The sequence below is a fragment of the Trichechus manatus genome, unplaced genomic scaffold (genome assembly GCF_000243295.1).
Source record: "Trichechus manatus latirostris isolate Lorelei unplaced genomic scaffold, TriManLat1.0 scaffold00021, whole genome shotgun sequence".
NCBI classification, from domain to species: Eukaryota; Metazoa; Chordata; class Mammalia; order Sirenia; family Trichechidae; genus Trichechus; species Trichechus manatus.
Window position 1 is genome coordinate 22,642,326 of NW_004443957.1, and position 23,721 is coordinate 22,666,046.

Consider the following 23,721-nt stretch of genomic DNA (forward strand, 5'->3'; position numbering starts at 1 on the left):
AACAAAAGCCCCGGGATCCCACCAGCATAGCAGCCCAGACCAGGCAGCAGGTCCACACTCCAATGGAGCTCCACAGCCCCTCAGGAAGAAGCAAAGATGGTGCACGGAGCCAGGTATTTGAGCGAAAGGAGGGGGAGGTGGCGAGAGGTAAGGAAGAAATCAAAAGAAGCCGGAAAAAAGCAACACTAGCAGCCAGCAAATGGCACTCAGAGAGCTAGCTAGTGTGGGCTGGTGTTTCTCGGACAAGACACTGTCTGCGGGAAGTAGAGGGAGCCGAGTGTGAGTGAAGAAGGGTAGGGAGTGGGAAAGCGTATATCACAGATTACCGGAGCTCTGCAGCCACTCAGGAAGAAGCAAAGATGGCGCACGGAGCCAGGTATTTGGGTGAAAGGAGGGGGAGGTGGTGAGAGGTAAGGAAGAAATCAAAAGAAGCAGAAAACAGCAACACCAGCAGCCAACAAATGGCACTCAGAGAGCCGGCTCATTCGGGTGTGTGGAATCCAAGCAGCCAGTTTTTCGTGGTCAAGAGATTGTGGCCGCAAGAAGCAGAGGAGTCTGAGTTGGGTTGAAGAAGGGTGGGGGGTGTTAAATCATATACTGCAAATTGCCGGTTATTTTGTCTCCCGCTGGTTGCTCCGTGAGGCTGCTTTCTCATACCCCGTTTGCTGGTCTCCGATAGGAGTCCAAGATGGCAGATCTGCGCTGCGTTAGCTGGTAGGGGACCTCTGCATGAATCTCTCCTCGCTCTGCGTTCTCTGTCAGTTTTCTCACTCCGTTTGGAGCTTGGCTGAGTTCTTTATCTCTCCATTTGATGTTTTCGGGTTTCAGGATTGTTGTATTCTCTGTTCAGCTCTGATCTTTGCTGTGGAGGGACGGCGTGGTGCTTCTGCCTAGAGCGCCATTTTGCCGGAACCTAAAGTGACAGTTTTGCTTTTCAACACTTTAAAGAGGTCTTTTGCTGCAGATTTGTCCAGTGAAACATGTCGTTTGATTTCTTGACCACTGCTCCCATGGGTGTGGATTCGAGGAAAATGAAATCCTTGACAACTACAATCTTTTCTCCATTTATCATGATGTTGCTTATTGGTCCAGTTGTGAGGATTTTTGTTTTCTTTATGTTGAGATGCAATCCATACTGAAGGCTGTAGTCTTTGATCTTCATCAGTAAGTGCTTCAAGTCCTCTTTACTTTCTTCAAGCAAGATTGTGTCATCTGCATATCGCAGGTTGTTAATAAGTCTTCCTCCAATCCTGATGCTCATTTTTCTTCATATAGTCCAGCTTCTTGGATTATTTGCTCAGCATACAGATTGAATAAGTATGGTGAAAGGATACAACTGTGACGCATACCTTTTTTGACTTTAAACCACACAGTGTCCCCTTGTTCTGCTTGAACGACTGCCTGCCTCTTGGTCTACGTACAGGTTCCTCACAAGCACAGTTAAGTGTTCTGGAATCCCCATTCTTCACAGTGTTATCCATAATTTGTTATGATTCACATGGTCGAATGCCTTTGCATAGTCAATAAAACACAAGTGAACATCCTTCTGTTAGTCTCTACTTTCTGCCAAGATCCATCTGACATCAGCAATGATATTCCTGCTTCCACGGCTTCTTCTGAATCCAGTTTGAACTTCTGGCAGTTCCCTGTTGATCAACAGACCTTCAGTACAATTTTACTTGTGTGTGATGTTAATGATATTGTTTGATAATTTCCACATTCTTTTGGATCACTTTTCCTAGGAATGGGCACAAATATGGATCTCTTCAGTCGGTTGGCCAGGTAGCTGTCTTCCAAATTTCTTGACATAGACGAGTGAGCACCTCCAGCGTTGCGTCTGTTTTTTGAAACATCTCAGTTGGTATTTCGTCTATTCCTGGAACCTTGTTTTTCGCCAATGCCTTCAGTGCAGCTTGGACTTCTTCCTTCAGTACCATTGGTTCTTGATCATATGCTGTCTCCTGAAATGGTTGAATGTAGGCCAATTCTTTTTGGTACAGTGACTTTGTGTATTCCTTCCATCTTCTTTTGCTGCTTACTGTGTCGTTCAATATTTTTCCTGTAGAATCCTTCAGAATTGCAGCTTGAGGCTTGAATTTTTTCTTCAGTTCTTTCGGTTTGAGAAGTACTGAGTGTGTTCTCTTCCCTTTTGGTTTTCTAACTCCGTGTCTTTGCACATTTCATTGTAATGCTTTACTTTGTCTTCTCAAGCCGCCCTTTGAAATCTTCTGTTCAGCTCTTTTACTTCATCATTTCTTCTTTTTGCTTTAGCTACCCGATGTTCAAGAGCAAGTTTCAGAGCTCTTCTGACATCCATTTTAGTCTTTTCTGTCTTTTTAATGACCTCTTGGTTTCTTCATGTATTATGTCCTTGATGTCATTCTACAACTTGTCTGGTCTTCGGTCGTTAGTGCTCAATGTGTCAAATCTATTCTTGAGATGGTCTCTAAATTCTGGTGGGATATACCCCAGGTGGTATTTTGGCTCTTGTGGACTTGTTCTGATTTTCTACAGCTTCAACTTGAACTTGCATATGAGCAGTTGATGGTCTGTTCCGCAGTCAGCCCCTGGCCTTGTTTTGACTGATGATATTGAGCTTTTCCATCACCTCTTTCCACAGATGTAGTTGATTTGATGCCTGTATATTCTGTCTGGCAAGGTCCGTTTGTAAAGTCACCGATTATGTTGTTGAAGTAAGGTATTTGCGTTGAAGAAGTCATTGGTCTGCAAAATTCTACCATGCTGTCTCCCTTTGTTAATGCTAACATTTTAGTACTTTCCTTTCTGGCCTTTTTACTACGCTTGTTTAAATTGTTGAGACCGTATTATAATATATGTAGATTAAAGCCATTTTTGAAGAACAAGTAAAATAGGAACATTTACAATCCTACTGAAACTCCAAGCTCATTTTCTACTTAATATTATATGAATGTGTTTTGTCATATTATTGAAAACTTTTTATAGATGTAATTTGAAATGACTATTCTGTCATAGGAATTTGTGACATTTTTCTTAGTCATTCCCAAAATTTTAACAGCTTGTACTTGAGTTTTTGCTATTATAAATAATCCTGTGCTAAATTTCTTTTTATATTTTTTTAATCAATTTCTGATTTTTTTTCTTTACCTTGGTATAGATTTCTAAAGAAGGAATTACTGATGACAAGTTAAAGAATATGAGCATTTTTAGAGCTCTTAACTCATATTGCCACATTTCTTTGTGGAACAGTTATATTATTTTGCGTTTCCACTAGCAGCATATGTCCATTTTGCAACCTCTTGCCAGTATTTAAGGTCCCTGGATAGTGCAAGCAATTTGTGCTGAGCTACTAATCTAAAGGTTGGTGGTTCAAACCCACCCAATGGTACCGCAGAAGAAAGGCCTGATAATCTGTTTCTATAAAGATTACAGCCAAGAAAACCCTATGGTGCAGTTCTACTCTGTAACATATGGGGTCACCGTGAATCAAAACCAAATCATTGACAGTGAGTTGTGTTTGATTTTTTCGCCCAAATATTTTTTTAATGGTATTTTAAAAATCTTTGCTAATTTAACAAAAGAAAAATGGTATGTTGCTGTTGTAATTAGCATCTGTGATTACTACAGAAGTCAAACTTTTTTTTCCCAAATGTTTATTAGCCTCTTCTACTTTGTGTTTATGTTCTGTTCAAGAGTCTTAGTACTTTTTGATGGGCTTTTTATGTAGTAAGGCTAGCAAGCTGTCACATATATAGCAAATATTATCTTCCAGTTCTTTCAATTTACTTTTTCTTTTGGTTTGTTTTAGTATTTTTTTTATTGTCCTTTGGATGAAGGTTTTCGGAGCAAATTAAGTTTTTATTAAACAATTAATACACATATTGTTTTGTGACATTGGTTCCAACCCCACAACATGTCAACACCTTCCCCTTCTCAACCTCGGGTTCCCCATTACTAGCTTTTGTGTCCCCTCCTGCCTTCTTGTCCTTGCCCCTGGGCTGGTGTGCCCATTAACTCTTGTTTTGTTTTATGGGCTTGTCTAATCTTTGCATGAAGGGTGAACCTCAGGAGTGACTTCAGTACTGAGTTAAAAGGTATCTGGCAGCCATACTCTCGGGGTTTTTCTATTCTCTATCAGACAAGTAAGTCTGATCTTTTTTTGTGAGTTAGAGTTTTGTTCTGTATTTTTCTCCAGCTCTGTCCAGGAGCCTCTATTGTGATCCCTGTGAGAGCATTCGGTGATGGCAGCGGGGCACCATCTAGTTGTGCTGGACTCAGTCTGGTGGAGGCTGTGGTAGCTGTGGTCTGTTAGTCCTTTGGACTAATCTTTCCCTTGTATCTTTGGTTTTCTTCATTCTTTCTTGCTCCAGACAGGGTGGGACCAGTGGAGTATCTTAGATGACCGCTCACAAGCTTTTAAGACCCCAGATACTACTCACCAAAGGAGGATATAGAACATTTTCTCTGTAAACTATGTTATGCCAGATGAGCTAGATGTCTCCCAAGACCATTGTCCCCAGACCTCAGCCCAGTAACTTGGTCTCTCAGGGAGTTTGGATGTGTCTGTGAATCTTTCATGACCTTGTCTTGGTCCAGTTGTGCTGTGCTGACTTCCCCGGTATTGTCTACTGTTTTACCCTTCACCAAAGTTACCACTTATCTATTGTCTAGTTAGGATTTTTCCCTTCCCACCCCTCCTATCCCTTGTAACCAGCAAAGATTGTTTCTTTCTGTGTATAAACCTTTACATGAGTTTTTATAACAGTGGTCTCATTCACTAATTGCTCTTTTGTGATTATAGCACTCACCACAGTGCTCTCCGTATTCATCCATGTTGTGAGATATTTCGTAGATTCATCACTTTTTTATCTTTGTGTAGTATTCCATTGTGTGTATGTACCATAGTTTGTTTATCCATTCATCTGTTGATGGGCACTTAGGTTGTTCCCATCTTTTTGCTATTGTGAATAATGCTGCAGTGAACACGGGTGTGCATTTGTCTATTTGTGTGAAGGCTCTTATTTCTCTAGGATATTTTCCTAGGAGGGGGATAGGTGGATCGTATGGTATTTCTATTTCTAGCTTTTTAAGGAAGCGTCATATCATTTTCCAAAATGGTTGTACCATTTTGCATTCCCATCAGCAGTGCATAAGAGTTCCAGTGTCCCTGCAGCATCTGCAACATTTGTTATTTTCTGTTTTTTTTTAATTCATATCAGTAATGTCAGGGTGAAATGGTATCTCATTGTAGTTTTGATTTGCGTTTCTCTAATGGCTAGTGATCACGAGCATTTCCTCATATATCTGTTAGCTGCCTGAATGTCTCCTTTGGTGAAGTGTCTTTTCATATCCTTTGCCCAGTTTTTAATTGGTTTATATGTCTTTTTGTTGTAGAGGTGTTGGATTTTCCTATAGATTTTAAAGATTAGACCTCTGTCAGATTTTTCATATGCAAAAATGTTTTCCCAGTCTGTAGGTTCTCTTTTTACTCTTTTGGTGAAGTCTTTTGATGAGCGTAAGTGTTTAATTTTTAGAAGATCCCAGTTATCTAGCTTATCTTCCGGTGTTTGTGTATTGTTAGTTATGCTTTGTATCCTATTTATGTCATATATTAGGGTTTCTAGCATTGACCCTATTTTTTCTTCTATGATCTTTATAGCTTTTGGTTTTATATTTAGGTCTTCAATCCATTTTGAATTAGTTTTTGTGTATGATGTGAGGTGTGGGTCCTGTTTCATTTTTTTTACAGGTAGACATCCAGTTTTGCCAGCACCATTTGTTAAAAAGACTGTCTTTTCTGGAACACTTATACACTGTTGGTGGGAATGTAAAATGGTACAACCACTTTTGGAAATCGATTTGGCACTTCCTTAAAAAGCTAGAAATAGAAGTACCATACGATCCAGCTATCCCGCTCCTTGGAGTATATCCTAGAGAAATAAGAACCGTCACACGAATAGATATATGCGCACCCATGTTCATTGCAGTACTGTTCACAATAGCAAAAAGATGGAAACAAGCTAGGTGCCCATCAAAGGACGAATGGATAGACAAATAAAAGTATATCTACACAGTGGAATATTACGCAGTGATAAAGAACAACGATGAAGCTGTGAAATATTGTATAACATGGTGGAAGCTGGAATTTATTATGCTGAGTGAATTTAGTCAGTCACAGAAGGACAAATACTGTATAAGACCACTATTATAAGAACTCAAGAAAAGGTTTAAACACAGAGGAAAACATTCTTTGATGGTTACAGGGGTGGGGAGGGAGGGTGAGGGCTATTCACTAACTTGATAGTAGATAGAGTCGTCTTAGGGAAAGAGAAGGACAGCACACACTACAGGGGAAGTCACCACAACTGGACTAAACCAAAGCTAAGAAGTTTCCTGAATACAGTCAAATACTTTGACAGACAGAGTAGCAGGGGTAGGGGTCTGGGGACCATGTTTTCAGGGGACATCTAGGTCAATTGGCATAACAAAGTTTATTAAGAAAATGTTCTGCATCCTACTTCGGTGAGTGGCATCTGGGGTCTTAAAAGCTTGTAAGCAGCCATCTAAAATGCGTCAGTTGGTCCCAACCACCTGGAGTAAAGGAGAACGAAGAACACCAAAGACAGAAGGAAAGTATTAGCCCAAGAGACAGAATGGGCCACATAAACCAGAGACTTCATCAGCCTGAGACCAAAAGAACTAGATGGTGCCTGGCTACCACCAATGAACGTCCTGACAGGGAACACCACAGAGAGTCTGGATGGAGCAGCAGAAGGATGGGTTGCAGAACTCAAATTCTAGTAAGAAGACCAGACTTAATGGTCTGTTTGAGACTTGAGGAATCCTGGAAAGCATGGCTCCTGGACTCTCTATCAGCCCAGAACTAAAACAGTTTCCGAGGCCAACTGTTCAGACAGGGATTGGACTGGACTGTGGGACATAAAGTGATACTCGTGAAGAGTGTGCCTCTTAGTCAAGTTGATACAAGAGACCAAAGGGGCAGCTTCTGTCCAGAGGTGAGAGGGGAAGGCAGAGAGGGTTAGGAGCTGCTTGAATGGTCATGGGGAATCGGGTGGAAAGGAGGAGTGTGCTGTTGCAGAATGGGGAGAGCAATTAGGGTCACATAACAATGTATGTAAAAAATTTTGTATGGGAGATTAACTTGAAATGTAAACTTCATTTAACTACAATAATTAAAAAAAAAAAAAGACTGTCTTTTCCCCACTTAATGGACATTTTGTCCTTTTGTCGAAGATCAAGTGACTGTAGGTTGATGGATTTACATGTGAGTTTTCAATTCTGTTCCATTGGTCAATGTGTCTATTGTATCAGCACAAGGCTGTTTTGACTATCTTAGCTGTATAGTCAGTTCTGAGGTCAGGTAGTATGAGTCCTCTTACTTTATTCTTTTTCTTCAGTAGTGCTTTATTTATCCAGGACCTCTTTCCTTTCCGGATGAAGTTAATGATTTTTCCATTTTGTTAAAGAATACTGTTGGTATTTGCATCGTATTTGTAGATTGCTTTGGGTAGAATTGACATTTTCGCAACGTTGAGTCTACCTATCGGTGAGCATGGTATGTTTTTCCATTTTTGTAGGTCCCTTTTGGTTTATTGCAGTAGTGTTTTGTAGGTTTTTTTGTATAGGTCTTTTATATCCCCGGTTAGATTTATTTGCAAGTATTTTATTTTTTTAGGGGCTGTTATAAATAGTATTACTTCCCTGATTTCCTTTTCGTAGCTCTCTTTAATTTTATTATTTTTTGATATGCTAATATTTTAAATAGTCACATACTATCGCAGTTTTCATTTGTAATTTCTTCCACTGCTGTTAAACTTATAAAGTTCTCCATTAAGAAATCAGATAGTCACTTTTTTCCTTCTGGTTTTTAACGGTTTTATATAAAGTATAGCAGTAAAGAATGAAAGAAAAGACCAAAAGTTTCAGAAGAAACTCTGAAACTTGATCGTGAACGTAGAGTAACTAAGGCGAAATGATAAAGAGCTGAACAGAAGATTTCAAAGGGCTACTGGAGAAGACAGAGTAAAGCATTATAATGAAATGTGCAGAGACCTGTAGTTAGAAAACCAGAAGGGAAGAACACACTTGGCATTTCTCAAGCTGAAAAAACTCAAGAAAAACTTCAAGCCTTAAGTTGCAATATTGAAGGATTCTATGGGCAGTGTTTTGTTCTGTTGTACACAGGGTTGGTATGAGTTGGAACCATCCTGACAGCACCTAACAACAATGTAGCAGTAATAATAATTTACACTTACGTGTTTAATCCTTTTGAGATTTATATTGTGTGGTATTATATAGAGCTATAAATTGACTTTTTCCCAAATACAGTTTTTCCAAAACTTGGTAATGCTTTCCACTTCGTTCTTAATGTATTCATTTCTTATTTTTTCTGAAGTTAATGTCAGCCCAGTTTTGTTTTCCCCTATGTAAAATTACGAGCCCTGGTGGTGCAGTGGCTAAGAGCTCGGCTGGTAACCAAAGGTCAGCAGATTGAATCCACCGTCCACTCCTTGGAAACCCTATGAGGCAGTTCTACTCTGTCCTGTAGGGTTGCTATGAGTCAGAATTGACTCCATGGCAATGGATTTTGTTTGTTTGTTTTTATGTAAAATTATGCAGAGCAATATTATGTATACATATAACCTAGGTTTCCATGGTGTTTTGCAGATTCAGTGTCGCAACTGATACTTCAAGAAAGAGACCAAAAATCAGTTCTTCATCTCAAGAACCTGTTGAACTCCAAGAAGCATCATTTTCAAATGATAATCAAATTATTTCACAGAGTCCTTCCTCAAATGGAACTAAAACAAATATAAGTATACGTGCAGATTTTAAACCAAAAGATATTAAATTGATAAATGTTCCAAGTAAACTTGACCATGAACTTAAAAACCTTAGCAGTCCTAAGACTGCCAAAGATGTGCAACCTAAAGCTGAAGGTCAGGCGTGTGAAAAAAAATGGGCTCATTTACTTGCTCAGAGCCAGAAGATGAAAGAACTCAAAAAAGAAAAGTCTAGTAAATTGAGAGACAGTTCAGAAAAGTGTGTCTTGGAGAAATGCAAGAGAAATGAATTTTCTCAGGATTATAATTCCAACAAGATAATTAAGGAACCACTGGAGCCTAGAAAAAGGAAGATCAGCTTCAAAATCCCAATAAAATCCCGTGATACCCTCCAGAAGCTTGTAGAAGAAAATGTCTTCCGTTTAGATTCTAACAAGTCAAAGACTAAGCAGGAGGAAAAAGAATGCTTGGAAAGCTCCCACGTTTCATTAAATTTGACTAGGCACAAAATTGTACATTTATGTTCAGATTCTACATGTAAGACTGTTCATGAGTGGAAAGAAAAGCATCATCATGAGCATCAAGAAAGTAATGATTCAAGTTCTAGTAAAAATCTAACCCAGGTAAGGTACTATAAAATGAGGATTGTAGATTTTAGCAAAGCTTTTTAATACATCAGGTTTAAGTTGTTTTGGTTACTGATGATGATAGAAGGCTGATTCAAATTTAGCCTTGAAGATATGTGTGGGTTCCTTTATTTTGCCCCCTTTAAACCTAACTTCCTTAAGAAGATATACTGGCAAGTATCAAGGACCTGTAATTGAAGGGAATATGTAAAAATGTGGGGAAAAAAAGTTGCAGGTAGTCCTTTGAGAAAAGTAGTTGTAACAGTCTGTTAGGCCCTTCTCCGACCCTAGGTACAAGAACACTCAAGGGTTAATATTCTGAAGAGTTTATCCCTTTAACAAATTATTTGTCACCGTGTGCCAGGCACTGCAATAATACAGCTTATAAGGGACCCACAATCTATGTTTTCATAGACATTCTCATGAAAAGACAAATAAGCAATCGCTTATCACATGATATGGTATACACAGCAAGGGATTAACATAACCTTTGTATACTGTGGAGGTATTAGTTTTAAAAGGTTTACTAGAGAAGGTAGTATTTAGACAGAGAACTAAAGAATGAGTAGCAGTCATTCAAGTGAGGTGGGGTGGGATGGGAGAAGCAGGGGTATTCCAGGCTGTACACGCATAGATCCAGGCTAAAAAGCTTGGCACATCTATTTTGCTTCTAAATAATGTAATGGACATTTGTGAACAAATTTGAGAACCTAATCTCTATAGCATTGTTTCTATGGCAAATAAATTATTTACCTTGAAGAGAACTTTTAGAACTTTGAGACTTCAGAACTTGCAGAACTTCAGAACTTCTGAAATTTAGAGTTAGTGTCTTATCAACAGGGGTGGTTGAGCCTACCTGGTTTTAAGGTTGAGAATATAGATTTCAGAAGTAAGATATTCCGTATGAAAAATGGAGGGATCATAACTTGGGAAGCCAGAAGAGCTTGAGAGACAACGCCTTCAGTTCCAGTGAATTTGAAGGGGCCCAAACAGGTAAAGAATTGAGTTCATTCTTTTTACTGCTTTCATAGAGGAAAAGACCTCCAGGTTTTGTTCTAGGTGTTATAACCAGTTCTGTAGAGTAGAATGGAAGAAAGGAACTGAAGTTGCCAGAATGTTCAGTGGTAATTAATATGTCATTGCTTGGTATTCCGCTTATGCTGTTTATCTAAGAAACAGTATGAGAAGTCTCTGTAGTGCATCTTATGGCTTCTTTTGTCCTCTTAACCACCTGTCTGTATAGAATTAGAATTACTGCAGAAACCAAAAGAAGTACATAGCACCAATATTAAGTAGTAGGGAAAGCAATTTTTTACGTGACTACTTACCAGTTTTTGGAATTAAAACGCTTTATAAACTGTTCCTTTAATAGCAACCACATCTGACCTAAAATGATTTATACACAAAAGCAGCAAGTAAATGTTGTCCTTACCTTGAGTATATTATTGACAATAGTCGTCTTAACACTGTTGTTTTGTTTTTCTCACTAATTCCTCAAAAGACAGTTATTTTCCTGAAGTCATGAGTGTACTTTATAAGAAAATAATTGTATTTTCTGGATTTAGTAATCTTGTTATTTAGTAATCCGGTTATGCTTTCCTAAAGAAAAAAGAACTTCTTTTGTTTCTTAGGTTTTACAGTCCTTTGATATAGACCCCTCTCAAGTTGCACATCTGCCCACGATTGCAAATTAATGTTCTAGAAGTTTATAATTTACAGAACACTTATATACAGCATCCCGCTTAATCCTTAAAAGTCTGTGAGTTAAGAATTCATTTGTTTATCAAACATCAATTAAAGATGCTTTTCTAGGTACTAGGGATTTAGAGATGAGTAAAATGACCTCGAGAAGATCCCAGGGAAGCAAATTAGTGAACAATTGTACTTGCATTATGGTGAATAAATACTATGTTCCTAAGAATTGGGTGTGGTGATAATATAAACTTTTGGATGAGTTAAGAAAGGGCTTACTATGGTAGAGACATTTAAGCTTAGTCTTGAAGGCTTGTAGAACAAGGAATAGAAGTGCTGTCCAGTCAGGGCAGATGGCCAGTGTGTGTAATGACATGGAGTTGTGAAATCTCATGGGGAGCTGTATACGGACACTTAAATTGTTCAGTGTAACAAGAGTTGAGATGTGTAGAGAATCTGTAGGAGAGGAATTGGAGAGGTAGCCAGTGTCCAGACAGTGGACCATTTCACATCCTATAGGAAAAATCTGTACTTTATCTTGTATCCTGTAGATGATGGAGAGCCACTGAAACATTATAATAAAGGTAGCAGAATAGTCAGTTTTTCAGTTTAGAGTAATCACTCTGGTAGACAAAACCATTATTACCCTTGTTACTGATAGCCCCTTTTGTCATCCCCATTACCTCAATTCATGTATTTAATGGTGAACTTTTAAAGGATAGTAAATAGAAAGGAGCCATGGTGGTACAGTGGTTAAGCACTTGACTGCTAACCAAAAGGTTGGCGGTTCAAACCCACCAGCCGCTCAGTGGAAGAAAGATGTGGCAGTCTGCTTCTGTAAAGATCACAGCCTTGGAAACCCTACGGGGCAGTTCTACCCTATCCTATAGGGTTGCTGTAAATCAAATCTACCCGACAGCAATGGATTTGGTTTGATTTGGTTAACATAAAAATAAAATATGGCATGGGAAGGCAGACAGGTAAATGCACACTAAGACTTTCATTTGTAATAGAGAGGAAGTTTTCAGGGCCAGTTGACATGAACTTTTCTGGATTGTTGGATGACAGAAAATTCATTAAAGTCACTGGAAGTGGGCTGTGGACAAAGAGAGTAAAGGGTGGTAGCAACCTAAGGACGAAAACAAAAAGACTCACGAGTTGAGGAAAGCTCTGATGATAATTTCTAGTTTGTTCAGCACTTCTTAGTCTAAGCAAATCTTAAAGATCAAGCAAGATTTAAAGTCAAATGGCAAAAGGATTATTAAATCCTGGGGTCATGGAATAGTAAAGCTGTAAAGGGCCTTATGTGTGTGGTGTATAGTTTTATGTCATATAAAGTTTGATGTTGGAAAGTTAAGGTGGAAGCTGAATTTCCAGGAGAGCATTTCTGCATACAGTACATTTGTTTAAAGAGGGTCTATAATTCATACCATAAATTATTGTTGTTGTTATTAGTTGCCATGGAGTCGATTCCGACTCATGGCAACCCCATGTGTGTCAGAGTAGAACTGTTCCACAGGGTTTTGAAGGCTGTGACCCTTCAGAAGCAGATTGCCAGGCCTGTCTCCCAAGGCGCTCCTGGGTGAATTTTGAACTGCCGACCTTTCAGCTAGTAGTGGAGCACGTATAGCTTTATATAACTTTATAGCTTCCTGTAAAACACATGCAAATTTGGAGTTATCTTGGAGACTTCTTAGAAGAGGACTTGGTCTAGTAGAGCTTTTGTTCAGCTCACTGGCAGGGTTGAATAGGTTTCATCCACTCAGTAAAAATGTGAGTGAAAAGGTGCAATTTGTAGAGAGATTTTCAAATACTCCCTCCAGTCTCTGATGGTCTAACCACTTACGATACCCACTGCCATTGAGATGATTCCAACTGTAGTGACCCTATTGGACAGAGTAGAACTGCCCCATAGGGTTTCCAAGGAGCGACTGGTGAATTCAAACTGCCGGCTTTTTGGTTTAGCAGCTGAACTCTTAACCGTGTGCCACCTGGGCTCCAACCACTTATAATAGAACTGTGCATTTTCCAGCTTTTCCTTCTCTGCCCCGTTATAATCCTCAAGTTGTCTCTGTTGTTTTATCATCTCACTTTTAAAAATGGTTCAGCTATTCCTGGATGAATATTTCCCACTAATGACTGCTTGTTTGCGTTTTCCATGGTTCTGTTTCTGTTTCTTAAGGTGGCAAATAGTTTTATTCTTGAAATATGAGCATTTTTAGGAATGTATATATGAATGAGGAAACCCTAAAGAATTTCTACAATTTTTCATGTCTTGAGAGAATGAGGCACTTTTTTTTTTTTAATTCTAGATGATTAGTTCTCATTTGAGAGCAGTTTTGCCCCTCGGAATATTTGACAATGTCTGGAGACTTTTTTTTTTCTTTTTTATTGAAAGTTTACAGCTCAAGTTAATTCCCATACAAAATTTTATACACATATTGTTATGTGATACTGGTTGCAATCCCTGCAATGTGACAGCATGCTCCCCCTTTCCACCCTGGGTTTTCCGTGTCCATCCAACCATCTCCTGCCCTTCCTGCCTTCTTATCCTGCCTCTGGACTAAGAAGCACACTCTTCATGAATATTATTTTATGTTTTATAGTCCAGTCTAATCTTTGTCTGAAGAGTGGTCTTCGGGAATAGTTTTAGTTTTGGGTTAACATAGTGTCTGGGGGCCATGGCTTTGGGGGGTTCCTCCAGTCTCAATCAGACCATTGAGTCTGGTCTTTTTATGTGAATTTGAGTTTTTTCCCACACTTTCCTCCCACTCTGTCAGCGACTCTCTACTGTGTTCCCTGTCAGGGCGGTCATTGGTGGTCGCTGAGCACCATCAAGTTCTTCTGGTCTCAGGCTAATGGAGTCTCTGGTTTATGTGGCCCTTTTGTGGAGACATTTTTGATTGTCACTACTACTAGGGGTAGGAGGTGGGGAGGGGTGCTATTGACATCTAGTCAGTAGAGGCCAGGGATGCTGTTAAACATCTTACAATGCACAGGATAGCCCCCACAACAAAGAATTACTTGGCCCCAAATGTCAATAGTGCTGAGGTTGAGAACCTTGCCCTAGATATATACTTCATTCTTAACTAAAGAAATTACTTTTCGTTTCAGAATTTTGAAGCACCATGTTCTTCGGTGTCACCTGAAAGTGTTCAAGATACAGATGAAGAGGTTACTGATAATTCTTACTTTGAATATTTTTAATGAAATTAAGTCACACAGTTCCTACCTTTAATATAAAAATGATTAAAAAACCTTGATAGTATGAAAATAACAGTGATGTCTCTTAAAATCAGTATGTAAGTTTTTTTAAAGTGATCAAAAGCTATTTGGAAAAATATAATGTTTACTTGATCATCTTTTTTGCCATTGTTTCTAATAAACTCATATGTTTTAAATGAAGACTGGGGAGCCTGTGGCTCACAGGTTATCTAAAATTTGATTTAATTTTATCACAGTTTTGTATGTTTATGCCTAGGGCTGTCAGAATGCTGTATGACAGTAACAGGTTTTTACCCTATTTCTCTAGTCTGCAGTAAGATAAAATACGTGAGTGTGTGCGTGTGTATCTTTTTAGCTGTTGCTTCATTTCCCAGCCAGGATCTCCTGATTGACCCTGATTGAATTACTGGATAGAATTTTATGTTCTCTGGTCCTAAAATAAAATTAGATTCATAGAATACTGTTTTTTTTCTTTCTATTTAAAAGAAGACTTTTAAATTATAGTGATTCTTCTTTATTTGTGACAGGCAGTTGTATTTTTCTGTCTTGTGGGTCAATGCCCCTTGTTAGAAGAAAGGTTTCTTACCTCTGCTTTAAAGCGCTAAAGAACTAAGCTAGATTATGTTTTCATTTCTTTTTATCTATATATATCAGGGAACTACTTCCCTGAAGCAAGTAGAATCTTAAGATCTAGATCTCAATTTTTGGTGGTTCATAAAGCATATTAGAAATCTCCGGAAAATACTCATCAACTAGATTAAAAAAAAAAAATGTATCCTAAAGTATTTCGAAGTGAGCAAGGGAATGAGAATTAACTTATTTTGAAGGTCTGCCATGTACCAGGCTCTGTGTGAAGTGTTTCACTTAGCTTACTTCATTAATCATCACAAAAATCCGAAACGGATATAAGTCTTTAACATTCCTATTTTACAGATGAACAAACTGAGACTCAAAGTAGTTAAATAATTTGCTTGCCTAAGGTTATAGAGGTAATAAGAGAAAAACAGTTTTAAAGCCATGTATATGTTTATAAATCCATTTTCTTTTACTGTGCTACCTCCGTATTTTTGTAAATTTTTTTCTTTCCACAATTAAGTGAATTAATTGCTTTCTTTCTCTTATTAATCTGCAGAGTAAATAACTAAGAATATTTTACCATGAGTCTTTTACAATTTAGATGCAGATAGTAGAAGAGCTTCATGCTGCACGTGTGGGAAAAAGTGTGGATTTACCTGTGGTTCCTCCTTCTGGAGAGTTGATGAGTATGGAAATTGACTTGGTGGAAGACGATGTGCATTCTTCTGCCGGTATACCTTATATGTTAATATTTATGATCTTCTATGTTTGCTTAAGAATTAACGTGCTGATATTTATTTTTTATAATATTTAGATGACAAATGTTAAAACGTGCTGTTTTAGCTTTAGGAATCAGGTATAATATTTTGTTTTATCATCATTTATATATCTACATATGAGACTCTTGGATATAATTTCTCTTTTTGCCAAGGGGCAGTAATTGGAGTTAATGAGTTATCTTTCATTCTTTCTTGTAATCACAACTTCTAACAATTTCACCTGTGTAAAGTACTGATAAAAAATAATGCAAATTGTGCAAAGGTGTTATCTTCACAGATTTCTTTTGTTTATATAGTCAGATTTTCATTGTTCTTGCTACTGGGAGAAGATAATGATAGAGCTTATCTAACATTCATTATACTATTTTCAATTATATTTACAAAAATTGTAATCTACCTTACATTCACATTGCATTTGGTAATTTACTAAGTTCTTCTACATCCATTAACTTATCCTCACAAAAGCCCCATTAAGTAACAATGTTGGCATTATTTTGTGTTTTCTTTGTTTTATTCATATTTATCTTTTCAATTATATTTCACTCATGCTGTATTAAACTTATAATACGTAAGTGTACGGCTACCAACGATTCAAGACAAGGCTTAGAGACAGTTAGTGCTGAGGCAAGTCAGCTTATGATTTAAAATCCACCCATAAGCAATTCATAACATTCTACTGATGAATAATTAAACAGTGGTTGCAGTTCTTTCTGTTAAGAATTGGAGTAAAAGCAATTTTCTTTTCATTATTCAAAAGACTTTCTTTTCTAAAGAATCCTATAGAATGTTCTGTAATATAAAAATTTTTGTTGCTATATGTCTATTATCGAGTACAATAAAACCTGTAAAAGCTGGAACCTGTGTAAGGTGGAAAATCAACAGACAAGAACAACTCAGGTATTTTCCGCTAAAATTAGTGATGGTAGAGTGGTAAAACTGCACCCTGTCAAACGTGGAAAACTTGTAAGACCTGGAAAAACAAGGCAGTCCCATTGAGTTCTGGCTCTCAGAGGTTTCTGTGTATCATGAAATGATGACTGAGTATTGAAATTATAACTTTGTTCTTCTTCTCTAGCAAATACTGCTTCAGACAAAAAGCTTCTAATTGTTATTGACACAAATATTCTGATGAATCATCTCAAATTTATTAGAATTTTAAAGACAACAGAAATACCAGGTATTTGCAAAATATATTTACTGATTGTGATTTTCTTACTTGAGCTGATATTTTATATTAACAGTAATGTGGTATTCACGTTTGGATATGCTATTAAGCATATATATATTAAGCATCATCAGCTTAAGTAAAATAAGATCCTCCACAGGTTGACCTAGCAGTCTAAATTTGCTCTTCTTTGACCTTCAATAGTATTTGTAATATTCTTTTGGCACTTATACCGTATTTTTAATTTCCATTTTTTATGTGTTGTCTTTCCATTTACATTGTAAATTATTTCAAGGTAGGGACTATGTGCTTTAAAACTTTAAATTTTCCTACAGCAGTTTGACTTAGTAGCTCAATAAATATTTGTTGACTTCTAAGAAATCTATTTCATTTTTCAGGCTTTGACAGACTTGTGTTGATAATTCCCTGGATTGTAGTACAAGAACTAGATCGTATGAAGGCAGGAAAACTACTAAAACATGCCCAGCATAAAGCTGTACCTGCAGTTCATTTCATTAACGACAGTCTCAAAAATCAAGATAGAAAGTTATGGGGTCAGTCAATACAACTTGCATCTCAAAAACTTTGTAAGTATTGTTCTCTTACGGTGCTTCCTGATCAATTTGACTTGTGTAGGTATTAACTAATTAATGGAGGGGAGTGTTACAAAGCTATTTAAAAATTTGTAACCTTTGGAATGTAAAATGGCAGGGCATGATAGCTTGGGGATATTCTATTAGGTCTGGTTTGGGAGGTCTTTGAATCCCCCTGGTGGATTCAAACTGCTGACCTTTTGGTTAGTAGCTGTAGCTCTTAACCATTACTCCACCAGGGTTTTGCCTTTGAATTGTGGTATTAGCAAGGAATATTTAAGATACCATGGACTGCCAAAAGAACAAACAAATCTGTCTTGGAAGAAATACAACCAGAGTACTCCTTAGAAGCAAGGATGGTAAGACTACATCTCACATACTTTGGACATGTTATCAGGAGGGATCAGTCTCTGGAGAAGGACATCATGCTTGGTAAAATAGAGGGTCAATGAAAAAGAGGAAGACCCTCAAGTGGATGGATTGACACAGTGGCTGCAACAATGGGCTGAAGCATAGCAACAATTGTGAGGATGACACAGAATAGAGCAGTGTTTCGTTCTGTTGTACATAGGGTCGCTATGAATCGGAACTGACTCGACGGCACCTAACAACATTTTGCATTGTTAGTAGTATTTACTCTCGGAGCTGAAAGAAGGAAGATCAGCTCCTGTGATAATGTCTGTCTTGCTCACTAGTCATCTGATTAAGGCTCTCAGTCACATCTCCCTGAGGCTCATCTCTGTTATTAGTTGAGTTCTGTTTAGACTTTGCTACTAGAAACTCCTGAAGAGTTTGTTTCTCTGTGCATCTCCAGCTGACTAGCATAGGAATCTGGCATGAATTAAGCTCTCAAAGCAGAGAGTGACAGAAAGATGTTTACCTGTGTTTTATTAAGTAGGCTAAGGCATTCGACCATGTGGATCATAACAAATTATGGATAACATAGCGAAGAATGGGAATTCCAGAATTCATAATTGTGCTCATGAGGAACCTGTACACAGACCAAGAGGCAGTCATTCAAACAAAGGGGCGTTGTGTGGTTTAAAATCAGGAAAGATGTTTATCAGGGTTGTATCCTTTCACCTTACTTATTCAATCTGTATGCTGAGCAAATAACCCGAGAAGCTGGACTGTTTGAAGAAGAATGCAGCATGAGGATTGGAGGAAGACTCATTAACAACCTGCAATATGCATATGACACAACCCTGCTTGCAGGGACTGAAGAGGACTTGAAGCACTTACTGATGAAGATCAAAGACTACAGCCTTCTATGGATTATACCTCAACATAAAGGTATGGATTACACCTCAACATAAAGAAAACAAAAATCCTCACAACTGGACCAATAAACAACATCATAATAAACGGAGAAAAGATTGAAGTCATCAAGGATTTAATTTTACTTGAATCCACCATCAATACCCATGGAAGCAGCAGTCAGGAAATCAAACAGTGTATTGCATTGGGCAAATGTGCTGCAAAAGACCTCTTTAAAGTGTTAAAAAGCAAAGATGTTACTCTGAGGATTGAGGTGCACTTGACCCAAGCCATGTTATTTCCAGTTGCCTTATATGCATGCGAAAGCTGGACAATAAGTAAGACAGACCGAAGAAGAATTGATGCCTTTGAATTACTGTGTTGGCGAAGAATATTGAGTATACCATGAACTGCCAGAAGAATGAGCACATCTGTCTTGGAAGAAGTACAGCCAGAGTCCTCCTTAGAAATGAGGATGGTGAGACTTTGGACATGTTATCAGGGGGAACCAGTTCCTGGAGAAAGACATTATGCTTGGTAAAGTAGACGTCAGTGAAAAAGAGGAAGACCCTCAATGAGATGGATTGACATGGTGGCTGCAATAATGGGCTCAGGCATAGCAACAATTCTGAGGATGGCGCAGGACTGGGCAGTGTTTCTTTCTGTGTACATAGGGTTGCTATGAGTCGGAACCAACTCGACGACACCTAACAACGTAGATATTTTTTGTTTGAATGAATGAGTTTTCTTGTTTCAATGATTAGAGGACTGAGCTAAGTAATATAGGCTAAAAGTTGAGGAAAAAAAAGATAGTAAACTGGGAACAAGGTTGAGGTGCATTGCCTAATATGCCTTGAATTTCTCTGGATCCATGCGTCAAAAATTTTTATCCAGAAGTAAGTTGAGGGTGTAGTCTTGGAATCTGTATTGTTAACAAATACCCTAAGTAGTTCTGATTCAGGTAGTGTAAGGATCTACAAGAAACACTTTTTTAGGCCATATTTCTACACATTACATTATTTTCACAAAAACTGAACTTTCACTATGTGCTTTAAGGCTTGAAAAATACCATAGGACACCCTATCAGCCATCGATTAACGTTTGTTAGAAGTTACTTTTTACATTCTCTTCCTAGCACCCACATTGCCCTCTTGTCTTCTGTATATCTAAATTTTATTGCTTTAGAGCTTAAGGAAAAGCGGGCAGAAGAAACTGGTTATGTTGATGGTAGTACAGTTGCCCATTACTTTATGGAGGTAATTTTAAAAATGATATAACCATGTAATTTACTTATAATCTCTTAGTAAGTGAATTGAGACTAGAATTTGTAGCTTTTGGGTTATAGTCTGACATTTAATCTGCAGATCACATTTTTTTCTTTTGTGTTTATTAACAGGTATATACTGTTTCATTTTAGAAGTAAACCTACCACTTCATTAAATCCACAACTATCTGCTACATCAGTTCTAGAGTTTTCAAGGCATAATTTTGCAGTGTCTTATTTTCCTCTTTTTATTTAAAAAGTTTATTTTTTTTTGTGGATGTTTTGATTTGTAAATATAGTCCAGATGCTAGTCGGTATGGTACTCAGATTCTAGTTGCTTATTAACAGTTGCTTTTGCTAAATTTACAGATGGATTGAGTGATGAGAACAATGATGATCGGGTATTAAAATGCTGCCTTCAATACCAGGAATTATTCCCTTGTTCTCTTGTTATTCTGTGCACGTGAGTTTCATAAGTCATTTCATTTTTTTTTTTTTTGATAGTAGCAATTTACTCCAAAGAATTTTTTAAAATCATGTTGTATCCACCATACCAGGGATCAAACACATACAATTCGAAAAAGCAGGGGAATTTGATGTCCCAGTAAAGTAGTTCGGAAATCAAAATGTGACAGAATTTTTTTTGTCATTTGGCAAGAAGTTTATTTATTCTTTTGGAGAAGGTGATAGTTTGTGTTACAGTTGTGTTCCAGATGCTTGTTATGAATTAGACTGCCTGGGTTGCAGTCCTGGCACCACCGTTTACCAACTTTGTAACCTTGGACAAGTTGCTTAACTTAGTTTCCTCATGGGGAAAAAATAGAATAGTAATACCTGCCTCATGAGGTTATTGAGAGTATTAAATCAGATAATATATGTAAAGACTTAGAATAGTGCCTAGTACGTGGCAAGAGTGCAGTAAGACTTCCTTCTTCTCCTTTTCCTCCATTCCCTGCTAATATTTTCATAACTTAGTTCTAAGGTAAAACTCATGTAACACTAAGCACAATTTTATTCATCATGTATCAGAAAAGGCTCTGAAAGGATAGAGAAGAGCAATTTCAATTTGCAGTTTTAGTCTGAATTTTATTCTCTGCAACATGGAGATTTTACAGTTTCATGATCTTGCCTAAATTCTCTGTGTAATAGCGTGGTTATAGAACATGAATAGCCCTAAAAAAATCATTTTTGCTGTTTTAGAGGATAATGATATTCATTTTGGTATTAAAGAAAATATTGGAGATTACTCTAAGTTTTAAATTATTTTTTGATCTAGAACGTAACATATTATCTTGAAGTTGGTTGAAAACTGAAATAGAGTTAGTAATACGTAAACCATTTTGAATTTGAGATAAACTAAATCTGTGAGGTATTACATAATTGTTATTTCTTTTAGTTCAGTTTTGAATGAAAATTAAATTTGTAGGACTTTTTCAATTCTCCTTTATTTCTGCAATCACTGTTTTGAGATTAACAGTTGTAATGTTTATTTACTTTAATATTGTGTTTTAGGTGAAAGCTTACACAGCAAATTAGGTTCCCATTTAGCAATTTTTATACAGATTGTTCCATGACGTTGTTTACAGTTTTCACAGTGTGTCAGCATTCTTATTATTTCCATTCTGTTTGTTTTGTTTACAGTGATCTAGCTTCCCTTCCCCTCCTTGCCTTCTCATCTTTGCTTTTGGGTAAATGTTCACCGTTTGGCCTCATATAGTTGATTAAGGGAGCATAGGTCTCATGTATGATATAGTTTATTTTATAAGCCAATCTATTACTTGACTGAAAGGTGACCTCCAGGAGTAGCTTCAGTGCCAACTTCAAAGGATATGTTAGAGCGATAGCCTCGGGGGTTCCTCTGGTCTCTGTTGATCCAGTAGGTCTGGCCTTTTTTAGGAATTTGAATTTTGTTCTACATTTTTCTCCCATTCTACCCAGTACCTTCTGTTGTGTCCCTGGTCAGAATAGTCGGCAATGGTAGCCAGGCACCATCTAGTTCTTCTGGTCGCAAGTTAGAAGAGGCCGTGGTTCGTGTGGGCTATTAGTCTTGTGGTAGATGTAACATTTCTTAATGAAGAGAAAATTTATAGTCAAACCTTACTTTTAATTATCCCTTGTCATGTTCCATGTGAGCCTGTTTTTCCCCCCTTTAAATGGAAATAATCATACCTACTCTGCAAATTACACCTACTTGTTGTGAAGATAACATTTATAGTACTTAAATGGATGCTGATAATATCAATCGATAATGATAATAATAAATTCTCTAATGCTGTATACTAGGTATCGTTCTAAGGGCTTTACTTACATTTACAATTTTAAGTATGGGCCCACTATCCCCAGTTTATGTCTCTAGTCAATATCTCTCTTCTGTTCTAGTACATTCAGCTACTTGGTTGACATTTTTACTTGGATGTTTCATAGACACCTGTATCCTATCATCTCCAAAAGTGAACTCTTGATTTTTCCTTAAACTGAACTGTTCTCTATTTGAATAATAGGTACCACCTTCCACCCATTTGCTAAAGCTGGAAACCTGTGCTTCATTTTTGATACTCGACTTCCCCTTATAAACCATATCCAATAAATTAGCAAGTCCAGTTGATTCTATCTCCAAAACAGTTTGTATGGTCTTCTTTTCTTTATTTTCCCTGTCACCATCCTATGTCAAGCCGTGTTATCTTTTTCTGAACTTCCTCTCTAGGACAATATGCACTCTACTTCTATACTTTTTCATTTATTCTTCAAAAAGCTAGACTCGTGATTTTTTATTTTTAATTTTGAAAACTTTTTATTATGGGGAATTTCAATAATATTCAAAGTGAACAGAAAAGTTAATAAAGCCCGAAGTACCAAGCTACAACAATTATCCAGATTCTGCCCCTATAATTTGGTTATTTTTATACAGTTCTGTGTATTTTGAGGAAAAATGTACATACATCGAAATGCACAAGTCTTGATCATACAGTGTTGACAAATGGATACACCTATATAGCCCATACCCCCTCAATGTATAGTATACTTCCATTACCGCAGAAAGTACTCTTGTGCCTTTGTGCTTTTTCTTTTCTTTTTTTTTTAAATTGATGTAATTAAAATGAAGTTTATGTTACGAGTTAGTCTCCCATACAGATTTTTTTTTTTTAACGTACATTGTTATGAGACCCCAACCACTCACCCCATTCTGCGACAGCACACTCCTGCCTTCCGCCCCTGATTCCCCATGGACATTCAACCAGCTCCTAACTCTCTCTGCCTTCCCCTCTCACCTCTGGACAGAAGCTGCCCCTTTGGTCTCTTATATCTACTTGTCTAAGAGGCATATTCTTTACGAGTATCACTTTATGTCCACCCTTTGTGCTTTTTCTAGTTTCTTAAGGTAGAACCTTAAATCATTGATTTGAGACTGGTGTGGATTTTTCTCTAAGCGCTGCTTTCCTTGCATCTTACAAATTTTGGTATGTTGTGTTCTGATTTTCATTCAATTCAATATATTTTATATTTTCCCTTGTGATTTCCTCTTTGATCCATGTGTTATTTAGATGTTTGTTGCTTAATTCCACTTATTTGTAAATTATCTAGATACTTTTCTGTTAATTGATTTGTAGTTTAATTCCTTTATGGCCTGAGAACATACTTTATATGATTTCTATTCTTCGAAATTTGTTAAAATTTCTTTTGTGGCCTAGAATATGATCTGTCTTGGTGCACTTGAAAAGAATGTGTATTCTGCTGTTGTGGGTGGAGAATTTTATAAATTT

The 23,721-nt window shown here is 37.4% G+C and overlaps 1 protein-coding gene across 4 annotated transcripts in view; it reads left to right on the plus strand.

Moving 5' to 3' along the window:
- The window catches only part of SWT1 (SWT1 RNA endoribonuclease homolog), a 126,405-nt gene that overhangs the window by 32,358 nt on the left and 70,326 nt on the right, over positions 1–23,721 (plus strand). For all 4 annotated transcript variants that reach the window (XM_004372915.2, XM_023728129.1, XM_023728127.1 and 1 more), the window contains exons 5-10: positions 8,668–9,406; positions 14,216–14,275; positions 15,504–15,633; positions 16,757–16,858; positions 17,245–17,433; positions 20,330–20,423. In XM_004372915.2, the coding sequence (XP_004372972.1) occupies positions 8,668–9,406; positions 14,216–14,275; positions 15,504–15,633; positions 16,757–16,858; positions 17,245–17,433; positions 20,330–20,423 (1,314 nt within the window). The remainder of the gene's footprint in view (positions 1–8,667; positions 9,407–14,215; positions 14,276–15,503; positions 15,634–16,756; positions 16,859–17,244; positions 17,434–20,329; positions 20,424–23,721) is intronic.